This window comes from Typopeltis vanoorti, chromosome 16, assembly GCF_054136105.1.
Source record: "Typopeltis vanoorti isolate ZY-2024b chromosome 16, IOZ_Tvanoo_1.0, whole genome shotgun sequence".
Lineage (NCBI taxonomy): Eukaryota > Metazoa > Arthropoda > Arachnida > Uropygi > Thelyphonidae > Typopeltis > Typopeltis vanoorti.
Window position 1 is genome coordinate 104,217,164 of NC_143564.1, and position 14,128 is coordinate 104,231,291.

General features: G+C 36.4%; 1 protein-coding gene across 3 annotated transcripts in view; it reads right to left on the reverse strand.

Moving 5' to 3' along the window:
* The window catches only part of LOC150098232 (solute carrier family 12 member 2-like), a 571,711-nt gene that overhangs the window by 397,130 nt on the left and 160,453 nt on the right, over window positions 1–14,128 (reverse strand). For all 3 annotated transcript variants that reach the window (XM_090406235.1, XM_090406234.1, XM_090406233.1), the window contains exon 6: window positions 2,338–2,451. In XM_090406235.1, coding sequence (XP_090262361.1) covers window positions 2,338–2,451 — 114 coding nt within the window. The remainder of the gene's footprint in view (window positions 1–2,337; window positions 2,452–14,128) is intronic.

Consider the following 14,128-nt stretch of genomic DNA (forward strand, 5'->3'; position numbering starts at 1 on the left):
ACTAGACTGTCATTCTGGAAAACAACTTCGATAAGGGAAAAAAAGAGAATATAAACAAGAATATCTGGAATGTTGCTACCTGAGATGTCATTTCAAATACCAAGATCCAGACAAAACTAATAAAAAGAAATAAATTAGCAGTAACAGAAACAAAGAAAAAAAAACAAAAAAAGGTACAAGTGAAACTGGAGTCAAAAGGAAGAAAGAACAAAAGCAGGAGTAATGAATTTTATTCACAAATCAATTAAAAATATATATATATCACACCAATTACAGATATTGGAGCAAGAGAATTTTAGAACTAAGATTTTACAAACTTCATAGCTTCTTGACTATTATTTGTGTCTATGCTGTAGAGGAAGGAAGAGAACATGCCTTCTGCTTCAATTTATAAAAAAATTAAAGATAAAATAAACCTGAATTATCTATTAATAATGAGATTTCAAAGCCAGAGTAGGGAATGTTCCACTTGGTGCAAATATAGGAACAAGTGGTGAAACTAAATGCAATAGAAACATATAGACTTTGGGATTTCTTCATACATATAAAACAACTTAAAGAATGACTAACTTTTTCAAGAATAAAGACTACTAAAAATTCACTTGGGAAACAAGAAACCTAAAATATATATAACAGACTATATAATAGCTACTAGGAAAACAGCTAATATGATACCAGACAGCCAGTGTTTAGAAGTGCAGAAATAGAATCAGATCATTATCTATTACAAGGAAAATTGATAATACCCAAGATGGTTTAAAATTAACCAAATCAATGGAAAGAGAAATTTCAAAAAATCTTAGATGAAAAAAATTAGTAACTACCTTCATTTGCAAAGAAAAAAATGAAAAATGCAAACAAATAAAAGAAAAGATATCCAAACTGAATGGAATACTTTAAAAAAAAAAACATTAATAAGTGCATGTGTTGGAACAAAAAGTAAAAGAGAAAGGGAATAAAAAACTGGAATGAGAACAAGAGTTTATAAAGTTTTGGCAGGTACAATATAGGAACAAATTGCTACTGTACAGAAGTGAATTATGGACCACAATAACTTCAGAAGAAAATAATAGATACTGGAGAAATGAAATTCCTATGAGAGACAGATTATACTCTCTAGGACAAATAAAGCAGCACAGAAATATGTAAAGAACTAAAAATACTCAGTACTGGACAAAATATATGAATACCAAAGGAAGTGGACTGAACATATAAAAAGAACAGTCAGTTCACAACTCCCTAAAAAGATACTCTGATACCACCCAGTTGGAGAACATAGCAGTCAGAGATGACCAAAAAAAGATAGAATGAGATGGCAATAGCCCAATGGGCCCAAATACTTGTAAGGATGATGATTTTTACATAATCATTATTTTATTCTAAACACAGGGATATATAAAATAATGTTTTTTGAGGATGTTGTAACAGAAGATTCTGATTGAGACAAAATGAGTCACTGCTAAGAGACTGATTTTTCAGTGATTAATTCAGTACATTCACCAATATTAATGAATACAAACAAAGTGTGTGTAGGTTAATCAATTTGATATCCTTCAGATGGAAAGATCAGGGATGGAATTCCATCTAAGATGCAATATCAGTGTTTATCAACTGAAGATGCGTTAGCTAGCCTCATATGGAGGCAAGATTTTTCCTCTTGGAAACTCTGGTTTATGAGAGGAATAGATGCAAATTTATAGATACAGCAGATAATGGAGACAGGATAAACTGCCATCATAAGCAATGAGTAAGTTTACAAGAAGCTAAGCCACTGAGCCTAACACACACACACAAAAGAAAGGGAAAAGTGGAATGGCTATAAACTTCAAAGCTCCCTTTGGAAGACAACCATATCAATGACAAAACAGACTATATCAACAATTAAGATGATATATGAAGATTATGTTTACTATATCCTTTAACATCTACATAATACATCAACAGAATTCCTTCTGATGTGCCACTATTAATCTAGTGTTGTGACCTGTCCAAGTGATACAGCTAAACGAAAAAAGGCCAGAGCAGTAGATCAAATGACTCCTTGATACCAGCATGTTCTGATTTGCCATTTTCCATTTACTAATTTTTGGTGGATAAACCAAAAGCTGTAAAACAAGCAGAATGCCATTTTACATAGCAAATGATATTCTGTATTACCCAAAGTTCCTCCACTTTGTGAACACGTAAAGGATTCAAAATTAATGTGCATGTTCAGTTATATTTATTTATTCCACTGTTCACTGAAGTCTGTTTACTTGTTCGAATATTTAGCTGAAACAAATTTTAACATTCACTGAAAATTACATAAATATATCTTGAATAAAGATATGTTTTTACCTTAGATTCCCATTCTGTTCCAATGATGGCAATACCAAGAAGAAAAACGACAGTACAGCAACCGATTATTCGTATATCATTCATACCACCATCTACTATGTACGTATCTTTTATCTAGAAGAATAAAAATGATGCATTAATCAATTACAAAGCAGCATTTAATAGAGTATGTATTTTTTTAAATTACTTTTAACTGATGTTTCAAAATTTTCTTGGTAGGAATTAACAAAATAAATACTAAGCTTCCCCCCCCACACACACTCCCATAACACACGTCACATTTTAAGTTTGCCATATAAAAAAAAAAAAGCAATTTAATATGACTAACATTAGCATAAAAGTCTAAAAGATTGGTTAAAAGTATGTTGACATAGCTGATGTTATTACCAAAAAAAAAAAAATACTATTACAACAGGTAAGATACTGCTAAATGACTATACATGATTATACTCAGGCAGCAGTGGTTAGGGAAGAGAAAGAGCAGCAATAATATTCATATTAAACATGAAGATAAACCTACCGAACATCAGGCAATCTTTAGAGATTTTAAAATTGGATGTTGGCCAGTGAAACTTATGTGTTTAAGATTCCACAGCACTTCTGCTAAGGAAGAAGTAAAATAGCTGACAAAGAAAAAGGAAAAGCTGGTTCTTCTTTGAAATCTAAACAAAAGAGCAGTAAATGAATACCAGATCGACAAATGTTTTGGGGAAAATATGGAGAAAAGCAAAACTAACAATGGTTAAGTACCTGCTGGATTTCTTTTCAGGACAGATGAGCCATTACAAACATGTTCATAGATAAAAATGTGCCTGATGATATGAATATGATAAGTAACACAAGTAGCAGGATAAAAAGAAATGTTATATTGAAAATAAAAATAGGCACGAAAGTTGTAGCAAACATCACAGTTGAGAAGGAGCAAAACTGCAGATTCAAATATTACTCAAGAAAATATTAATTCAGCTACTGATTCATTCAAAGTTATCTGCAAGGACTCTTTATTAACATCTGACCTCCACGAAGTCAGTCTCACTGTGGGAGGTCACACACAAAGCTCATTCAACTGTGCCTTAAAACCAATTAAATATGACCACATTCACAACACACTTAAGCAATGCATCCCAATCACAAACCACTCTTCATGCATAAAACGTTCTAATTCTCTGCTCACTTCTTATACATCCGTTTGATACCTACTTTATTCAGTCTTGACTTCGGAATGCACTGGCACACCGATGATGTCAAATATCTTTTGGTCAATTCCCAGGCAGCAGCATTTATCTCCCTCTCACTTAACATCTCATTCTATGCTATCTAAGCTTTCCATAATTACCAGCTTTGTAATTACACATATATCCTTTTATGTGCAAAATATAGTTGTCTTCATATGGCTAGTCACAACACGGGTGAAGACTTCATGATCATTCTCACCAACTGCAGGGAAATGCAAAACCCCATTCACAATCATATCCTCTTATGAAAGGATCAGATCTAAAACTCTATTCTCATGTGCCCTCAGTTCTCTCAAGAACAAAGAATTCATTTTCCTTATACCCAAATACTATCTCTTCATTCCAATCTATGCTTATTTTCCATAATTAAAATCGACCTAAACTTGTTCACTAACCAAAGTTGCTTGTACATTTCCTGGTCTATAGCATCATATGACTAAATATCTCTTCCTATCAATCTCCACCTCACACCATTGCCACTATTTATATCCCACATCTCCACTCTTTCCAGATATAATTTTCCTGATATCAATGGCATCCTTGTCCTCCCTTATTGTCTTTCTATCCTCATGGAAAATATACCTTTTCATTTCTATTCCCATCATGATATCATCCTTCTGTGTGTTGAGGCATAAGTGCTGTGAGGACATCATATTGGAGGTTTAATGGAATATTAACAGCACTGGGAAAGGATTAAACCCAATTTTAATACTTTCAATATTTTGTCTCAGTCACCGAGACATCTTAAGGGATTACAAATAACTTTTGTAACAATACCCTCAAACACAACACAATACTAAGTGAAACACGTGGGTGACTAAAGTTATCTTTAGTCACCCATGTTTGCAGGTGGCCTAGGGTGTAAAGTATGATCTCTGATGATTAATGGTTCCCAAATTTTAGGAACCATTAATCAGATGTCTCACCAACTGCAGGGAAATGCCAAACTCCATTCACAATCATATCCTCTGATGAACGGATCAGATCCTGGATATTTTTTCTGATGTGCCACGAATGTAGAGTATGGGGGAAGAACTGATTACTTTTTATACTTTTTAAATTCTATAATCGCTGTAGCCATTGGAAAGGAAGGTGTTGCGTATGTGGTTGAGTTTGGTTGAAAGGGAGGTTCCACTGGAACAAAAGATTGTGGGCTCTATTGGTTAGAATTTTAATAAAACAATCATATTTATTTTAATTCAGTTGATTTCTGAGTGCCAGTCTTTTTTCGAATTTACTATGGTGGTTTTTCTCCAGATCCTGTGGGTTGAATCCAAAACATGGTCTGCAAGCCCAGATTGACCATATTTGTGATTGCAGATGTATGATTTGTGTTGTTCTAAACTGGTGGTTGCTGATCTACCTGTCTGTTCAAAGTAAGCCAGCTTGTAGGAACAGGGTACTGTATATACTCCAGGCACTGAGAGAGGCACAGGATCTCCTGGAGAAAACCACCATGCTCCATCATAGTAAATTCAAAAAAGGAAAGACTGTTTTTAGAATCTGCAGTGGCACACAAAAGTTTATGGTGGAGCATAAACACTGTGTCAAGGTTGTACTTTAAGGTCCTGGATATTTTTTTCTGATGTGCCATGGATGTAGAGGGTGGAGGAAGAACCGATTACTTTTTAATATAATCGCTGTAGCCATTGGAAAGGAAGGTGTTGCATATGTGGTTGAAAGGGAGGTTTCACTGGAACAAAGATTGTGGGTTCTATTGGTTAGAATTTTAATAATGCTATATTGTTGAGAGGGGTAGTGGTGGGAGTTTGTGAATGAATCTGCCATGTGAGTAGGCTTTCTATATAGAGAGAAGGAAAAGGTTATCATTAGGAAAGTGTGTTACTAATGTATCTAGGAACGGTAAACTATTGTTATTTTCCTTTTCCATCATAAACTGGATTCTTGGATGTAAGCTGTTCAGGTGACTGAGGAAGGAGACTAATGTGTCTGGGCTATAAGGCCCAATAGAGAACACATTTATCGCTCGTTTTTCAAAATTTTCCATCTAAAAATTGGCAAGAGGAGTGAGAGGGGGTGGAACCTATAGCGGTTCCCTCTGTGAATTTTGTTCTTCCAAGAAAAATAACCAGAACTAATGGCAAAGGAAAAGAGATCTAAGATATCAGAAGGAAAAATGTTTAAGAATGTTAGGGTGCCATTTAAGGGAATATTGGTAAACAATGAGGTGATGTCAAAGCTTACCAATATATCTGTATTTAAAGTTAGATTTTCAATCAAGACTTTAAAATGGGTAGTTTTTATATAGGATGTGATAAGACTAGTCAGGTTGGGGGAGGGGGTCAAGGAGTTTGCCAGCTGCATCAGTGTCATCTACTATAGATCTTAGGGGGGAATTAGGTTTGCAGATTTTTGATAAACAGTATATCCAGGGGGAACGAGAACTGAAAGGTTTGAGTTTTCTTGTAATGTCTGGCAGCGAGGAGGATACTTTAAGTTAAAAGATTTAAAAAAAAACTTACTTAAAGAAACAGTACACATGCTGTGCAAGGAATAACATTTCCTTCAACTATGAAGGAAAATAAGTTATTAGCATATGCCAGTGATGTAGTGGGCACAATGAAGGATAATAATTCCATATATATCTTTTTTTGGTATTTTGGAAAAATTCAGCAAGATCAGTGGATTAACTACTAATGCATATAAGACAAAATTAAGTTTTTGGATATTGGGACCTTGGAGGCATTCCTTTTGGACTAACCCCTAAGAGAGAACCCCTAAGAGAGAACCCCTTATTATACTTTGAATTCCCTTCTCCACTTACCCAATATTACCAGTTCAAGAACTTATAAGAACTTTGAAACTTTAGAAGACTGGAAAATAGAGCCACTTTCCTTTTCTTCTAAAGCCAGGGTACTCAAAACCATAATCTTTCCTGCTCAGTTGTACATAATAAATATCATAGACATCACAGGAGCTGAAGAAAAGCAATTATATAGTAAGCATGTGCAATTTTTATGGTCCAGCTGATACGAAGAAGTTAACACATTCACTGCCAACTACAAGTATACTTTTATGTCGATTTACCGACCTCCTATGCCAAACACGAGTTAACCCTTAGTATAATTACCTTAATTTGGACCCTTGGATTCTGAATAAAGTGGAGAGCACGTCTGGGGGATTGGTAGAAGGGAAATAATTTCAACTAAAATACAGTATATTATATATGTGCCTCAGAAGCTAACTACAAATATACTCTTATGTCGATTACCAACCTCCTATGCCAAGCGCGAGTTAATCCGTAGTATAACAAGTAATTTGTAAATCAATTTAAAACTAATAAAATCAATAAAAATAACAAAAACCAATCAATAAAATAAAAAAACAATTTATTCAAATTAAGAATGGTACATTTTAAAACAATTTTCCATGCACAATGGTGGTTTTTCCTAGCAAACAGGACAATAATAACGTGTTTTGCGTCATCGTTTGTTTTGTGGGCATGGCAAGACACGGCATGGCTTTGTCGGGCGATTCTTTTTTTCTGTTGGTGGTAAAATTTCCAAATAATGAAAATCCCGATTCCTCCTGATATTCTCCGATGCTGTAAGCTCATTCATTCCAACAAAAACTGAGATAAATTGATCTCTAAATTTTAAACGCAGTCATTGCATTTCCAGTAAACATGTTATAAAATTTATGCACATTTTGAATGTATACCTCAAAAATGCATATTGCCAATTTCTTTGGCCATCTAATTGTCTTTTGTAAGGTGGAATAGTAAGAAAGCATTTGATCAGAAAGATCGGTGCCTGACATACCCAAATTATAATCCCTAACGATATTTGGTTTTAATTGAAATTTACCATTCTGATTTTGCACTTCAACCATTTCAAATGGAAAGAACTTCCCTCTTATCCTTCCATTTGCTGACTACAACAGGACCTCTTCTTTGCCAGACAAATTTCCCTCTCATAGTTTCTTCTGAATAACATCTGGTGGATTGTTTTTCCTATTATTTCTCAGCGTTCCACACATGTACGTTTTTCTGTCGGCAAGCGATTCCGTCAGAGCTACAGAATTATAAAAATTGTCCATATGCAATACATAAATGTATAAATATTCTTCTATCAAGTGGAATACAATATCATATGCGTGACCCATTTTCGCTAAAGAGGATTCAGATTTTGCTGTATAAATTTTTATTTTTTTATCACCAATCCATTCAGTTCGCATAGTTCGTAGAATTTCTGTGAATTGGGAATTATCTGCAAAATGCAAATGATGCAATAAAATTTGAAATAGATTTCGGCTCATTTTAGAGTGCCAAAATGGCAAATTGTAAAGTTGATTTGTACTCCAATAATGCTCAATAGATGGTAAATTACAAGGACCCATATGAAGTAAAAGTCCAAGAAATAATTTCACTTCAGGTATGTCTGTTGCTTTCCAGTTTGAAATTCTTTGACTTTTTTATGATCTGTGCTCGGCTTTGCTCAATATTTTGTAAAGCATATAAATTCACTAGGGGGAGATAAGATTCTGTCTATTTTTGCTATGAGAGGTTTTTAAATACACTATATGATCAAAGTATCTGGACACCTACTCAAAACTAATCAGATTTTCCCTGTGACACACTTTCCAGTAGTGGACATTAATACAGGGTGGGTCCACCCTATGCTTCTATGACAGCTCTAACTCTGCCAGGGACTTTCTACCAGGTGTTGGAACATCTCTAGAGTAATGCTACAGCTCTTCAAGAAGAATGGGCTGTAGCCAGAGAAGTGTGTGATGTGGGTCTTTGAGATCTGGAGTGAAGTCAGCATTCTAATTCATCGCAAAGGTGTTCTATGGGATTCAGGTTAGGGCTGGCCAGTCCATTTCTGGAACGTTATTATCCACAACCCATTCCCTCACAGACCTTGCTTTATGGCAGGTAGCATTGTCGTGCTGATACAGACAATAGTCATCACTGAATTGATCTACCGTAGACAGTGCGCAATGGGTCAAAATATCCTCGTACCCTTCAGCATTTAGATTTCCGTGTAATGTTATGAGAGGGACAAGTCCATTCTATGAAAAACACCCCCACACTGTAATGCCACATCCTTCAAATTTTACTGTTGGCACTACACATGCTTGCAGGAATCTTTCTCCAGGCATTTGCCACACCCAGACCCTCCCATCGGACTGCCACATGGTAAAGCATGATTCATCACTCTAAATCACACGTTTCCAGTTGTCCACTGTCCAGTAGCATCACTCTTTACACAGGAGAAATGCTTGGTTTATGGGCAGTTGCATGACCATAGAACCCACCCCATTCCTCTTAACTCTCGATGCACCATCATGATGCTGGCTGGACAGCTAGTAATACTGCGGAACTCCCGGATGATTGTTTCACTCAATGCCTGGCGATTTACATGAACCACCTTCTTCAGTGCCCGACAGTTCCTGTTTGTCATTAACCATGGCCTACCTGACCGTGGTTTTGTTTTGGTTGTGCCTTCATGTTTCCACTTCACAATCACGTCACCAACTTTTGACTTGGGCAACTTGGGGAGGGTTGAAATGTCTCTGACAGATTTCTTACTGATGTGGCAACCAATAACTAGTCCATGTTCAAAGTAACTGAGCTCCTTTGACCTACCCATTCTGTTCGTACTCCTTATCACTGAGCAACACACAGCTCCATGCCTTCTTTTATACCAGTAAGTGAGGTCGCAGTAACATCTAGACTGTCAGTTTACGAATTACAGAGGGGGCATCCGGATACTTTTGATCAGATAGTGTAGTTCCATCCTCTTAATTCAATGTGGTCTTATAGTCAATTGCAGGGATGACTGGAGAGCAATCCCAGGAAGAGAAGGCCAATTCGAGGCAGTTAACTCAGATAAGACTAACCACAAAAGGAAAACTGACTGCCTTTGACTACATTATGATATAAAAGGGCTGAGGCTTTTTCTCTCTCTCATACCATCTAGCTGTCTTTTCTTTCTCCTAATACTATCAGGCTCTCTCATGCACCCTATACCAACTACTCTAGGCCTATGATAAGCATCGCTTTACTTTTTCACCTAAATAAAAGTTGAAACTGGTCTGGATAGTGATCCTTCCCATAATGCATAGCACTATACATGTCCATAAGGACATGTGTTTGCATTATGGGATACTAAGGCAAGTGATGTGAAGCCTCTGTATATAAGTTGTCCAGTTGTGAAGTTACTTCATGTACAAACTTTGTTTGCTTACACTTGGATGAAGGATTAAACCAAGATTATAATTTCTTGGTATCTTTAATTTAAACATATATAATTTTCATTTCACTTCTAATTCTGATAAACTAAATTTTTCAAGTCTTGCATCCAGGATTACACTGTCAGTCTATCATTTGTTTATTTATTTCGACATTCTGATTTTTCTTTGCTTTCCAAGTGTCACTCTGCTTCCATTTCTTCAGTTAGATTTTCCTTTGCTTCCACATTCCTGCTCACTTCTGTTCCGTGTTTTATACAATTGCTCCTTCAACTGCTTCTGTTCAATGATTCATATAGGAATTTGCTCCTGCAATTATGTATTCCTTCATTCTATCTGCCAGTTTTGCATTTACAAATTAAACTCAGTCCAATAGAATATCACATTTTCGAAATATCCACACTTGCTGTCATCTCCTGTTCAGTCTCTCCACAAAAACTCTCCAGATTCCACGTATACATATTGCATTCACAAGAATGTACTATTCTCAAAAAGTCCACACCATTAATTGTTTGATTTACATGCTGCACAATGTGCCAATCTTGTTCTTGACACTGTTTGGAATTCATTCACTATGAGCTTCAAAATAGGAAAAGTAAAAGTCTCTTTCAAATATACATATCTCCACAATTTCACCATTATGTTATCAAAAATCAGTTACTGCCTTTTATTCCCATACAGAGAGTAGGCGAAGTTGTTTTAGCCCTATCTAACTTTTTGGAGACTGAGTGGGCAGTTCAATCTTCACTGGTAGCCAATCAGAGATAGCTAGCCCAAGGCTATCACTAAGCTGCACACAGTGAAAAGACAGCTCAACAAGTGCCGCCATCTTGTGGTCCCGAACACAATATTTTTAATGTCTGAAAATAGTATGGATTCTATGGTCGAATTTATTGAGCTTATGGGATGAAAAACCCGAGTTTCCAGAAGAAGAAAAAACCCGCTTGCTTGTGCCAGAAATCAACTCACTCAGGAACTGGTTGAAAAAAGGCTTAGATGCTAAGCTATGAAAAATAAAACTATACCAAAACTCAAATCCAAATCACAACTACAAAAATAAAACTTATCTTTTCAACAGCAAACTTTTGATAACCTTTTAATCTAGGACACAAGCTACATCCTTTTAAGAAATTGAAGAAAGTCTGACAAAAGAAAGAAAATCTTAAGTTTCAAGCAATTAAGTTAGCTAATGCCTCGAGAGAAAACACAGCAAAACCTAAGAAATTCGTAAAAAGTCTAAACAAAAGTTGTAGAATGTAGAAGATAATTAAATGCAGCAAATTGTTCTGAAAGCTATTTGAAAAGCTTAGAAATGGAGAGGAAAGTATAAAGTATGTAAAAAGAATCAGACATGATAAATGTGACAGATACTGAAGATCTGCAAGTTTTATAGATCTGGAAAAAGGTGCACAATAAGATGCCAAAAGAAAAGCAATATGAAACATTATACAGAGTGTTATTCACTTATATGGATCACCCTTACACAGAGGCTTACATTTGGATGCTCTTTTTCACATTTATGCTCATATGTAGACCCATGATATATGAAATCAAATGTGACGGAATAGGTTAGTTAATCCTTATTCCCAAAGTGTCCTATATCTGTATACATACTGTATGTTCTTCTGGCTGGTTTGCCTGTTTTGAGTGATGAAAACACCTCATTAGGATTCTTCCTCTCAGGTGGGATTAGAACCCAGGACTTTCCAAAGGGATCATCTAAATAAGCTGAACTATGAAGTCTTCGCTGTATTATGACACACACACACACATCATATGATAATATCAACTGTCTGGCGGTTAGCCTAGTGGCATTGTGCTTTGCAACCGTATGCCTGGGGAAGGAGTGTCATAGGTTCGCTTCCAGTCAATGATGCGAGGAGCTCAAGGATCTTCCTCAGCCATAGCCAAGTTAGCCGGTCTTGGGCGTGGACAGCAGGTTTTTTTTCTGGTTTATCTGGTGTTTTTCATTGACCGCGCGATTAGCCTAGTGGCTTTGCACTTCGCAACCATATGCCTGGGGAAGGAGTGTCCCAGGTTCGATTCCCGTTGTAGACGTGAGGAATTTGAGGATCTTCCTCAGGCATAGCCAAGTTAGCCGGTCTTGGGCGCAGTCAGTAGGTTTTTTCCCGCCAGTTTATCTGGCGTTTTTCATCCAGCAAAACAGGCAAACCAGCCCCGTGAACATACGCCTCTACAGTCAAAAATATATTCCCCCCCCAGCGGCAGACCAGGCGACGGGTCGGTTGGGAGTAGTACTAACAAGCAGTTGCATCTAAAGTAACACGCGGACCCTGCATGGGAAGTGGGAATAACGCGTAGTAGAAGAAGAAGAGAGAAGATCTGGTGTTTTTCATCCTCCAAGCAGGAAAACCGGTCCAAGGACACACACGGATTACAGTCAGGAATACTAACCCAGCCATAGGTCTGATTCATCAGCCTATGCCGGTTCCGGAGCCCAGATAAAATTTGGGGGGACTAGATGGTACCATGAACTCCCGTAAAAAGGGGGAAAGTTGTATCATCACACGGAATTTATTTATTTATAATATCAACTAGTTTATATTTTGCTGGATTTTGAATGAGTATATTCATAGTGCAACTACTTATTAAAATAGACATGAAACAATTTAAACTGCAATGGACAAAAGATCAGAAGTCCTAATTTGGCACCCTTTAATATATAAAAAAAAGGTAAATTGATCTTAAGATGACTGTCTCCCAAATATTTTGGAAGATTAATGCAGCCATACTTGGAGAAGAGCACTTTATACAGCCATTGTTGATCTAAAAAATAGTCTATGATTTGAATGTAGCACTGTTTTTTTCTTTTATTTCTATTTAGTACTTTTCCACCACTCCATCAAATACAGTGTGAAGGGGAAAATGAAATACATTTTTCACCATTAGTATGGCAAGTCAGGACTGGCAGACCATGCTTTGGACACTCCTTCACACAGGATTCTATTTTTAAAGTCAGCAATGGATATGAAGCAATTCTAACCTCAAAAAGTATGGCTGCATTAATCTGCCAAAATTTTGGGAGACAGACATCTTAAGATCAACTTCAACCTAACAACTGTAAAAACTTTTATTCAATATTAAAATGTGCCAAATTAGGACTTTAGATCTGTGCACAATAACCTATATTAGGCCTTGATCAGGCCTCGTATGGATTATTGTGCACATCTCTGATCATCGGGTTTTCATGGTGATGAGGATAAGTTGGAAAGGGTTCAGAGAATATTCACAAAGGTTGTCAGTGGTCTTTGGAATGTGGAGCACAAGAACAGATTGAGAGAATGTAAATTGCAAAGCCTCATGAATAAGAGAAAGGGGGGGGATATGATTGATATAAGCTAGTCAGGGGTTGTTATTAGGTCGACATGGAAGAGATTTTTCATAGAATGAGAGAGGAGGGAGTAGAACAAGAGGAAATCACTGGAAACTGTATAAAGAGGGTATGAGCAGAGGAGTGAGGAGCAGGTTCTTTGCATGGAGAGTGGTTGGTGAGTGGAATGCATTGCATGAGTGTGTGTTGTGAATGCAGACACATTGAATCATTTTAAGGCACAGCTGGATGAGCATTGTGTGCAATAGTGTGTACTGCCCATGATGAGTCTGACTATGGAGGTCAGATGTTAATAATAATCTTAAACTGTTTCATTTACTTATTTTTGCATTTATACTGGTTTGAAATCAGAGAAATAAGCTAGTTGATATCTATAATTATTCATAATAGTGTTAATGATATAAAAAATACCAAGAGAAAATAAAATACATTTATTAAACTCAATATTTTGCTGGTAGAAACCCAACATCACAGCACAGTGACAAATGACAAAGCAGCTGAACAGCAATAAGGCCCAGGTGCAGGTGGAATCCAGCAGAATTAAGGCCATAGGGAATGGGAGGAATAACAGTGTTTCATAGATTGATTAGAAGGAATATGTGGGACAGGATCATGGCCTAGAGACTGGAAGAAGTCTGTTTTCATACCGCTACATAAAGAGGGAGGTATGAAGGCTTGAGAGAACTATAGAACTTAATCTTAGAAGTTTAATTAACTAAACTTAAGTTTAATATCTCATGCAAGCAAAATTTTATCTAAGATCATGCTAAATAGGATTGAGGCAGAGATGTCCGAGGAACAAGCAGGTTTTAGGCAAAGTTAGGGCACCAGAGATCAGATCCTTTGCCCTAGACAGATCATAGAAAAATATAAAGATTTTAGACTCACTCTGACAATGTGTTTCTTAGACTACTCTAAAGCTTTTGACTGTGTTCAGCATGTGAAACTGTGGGAAGCAATGAAAAGAATGGGTTTTCCTCAACACACT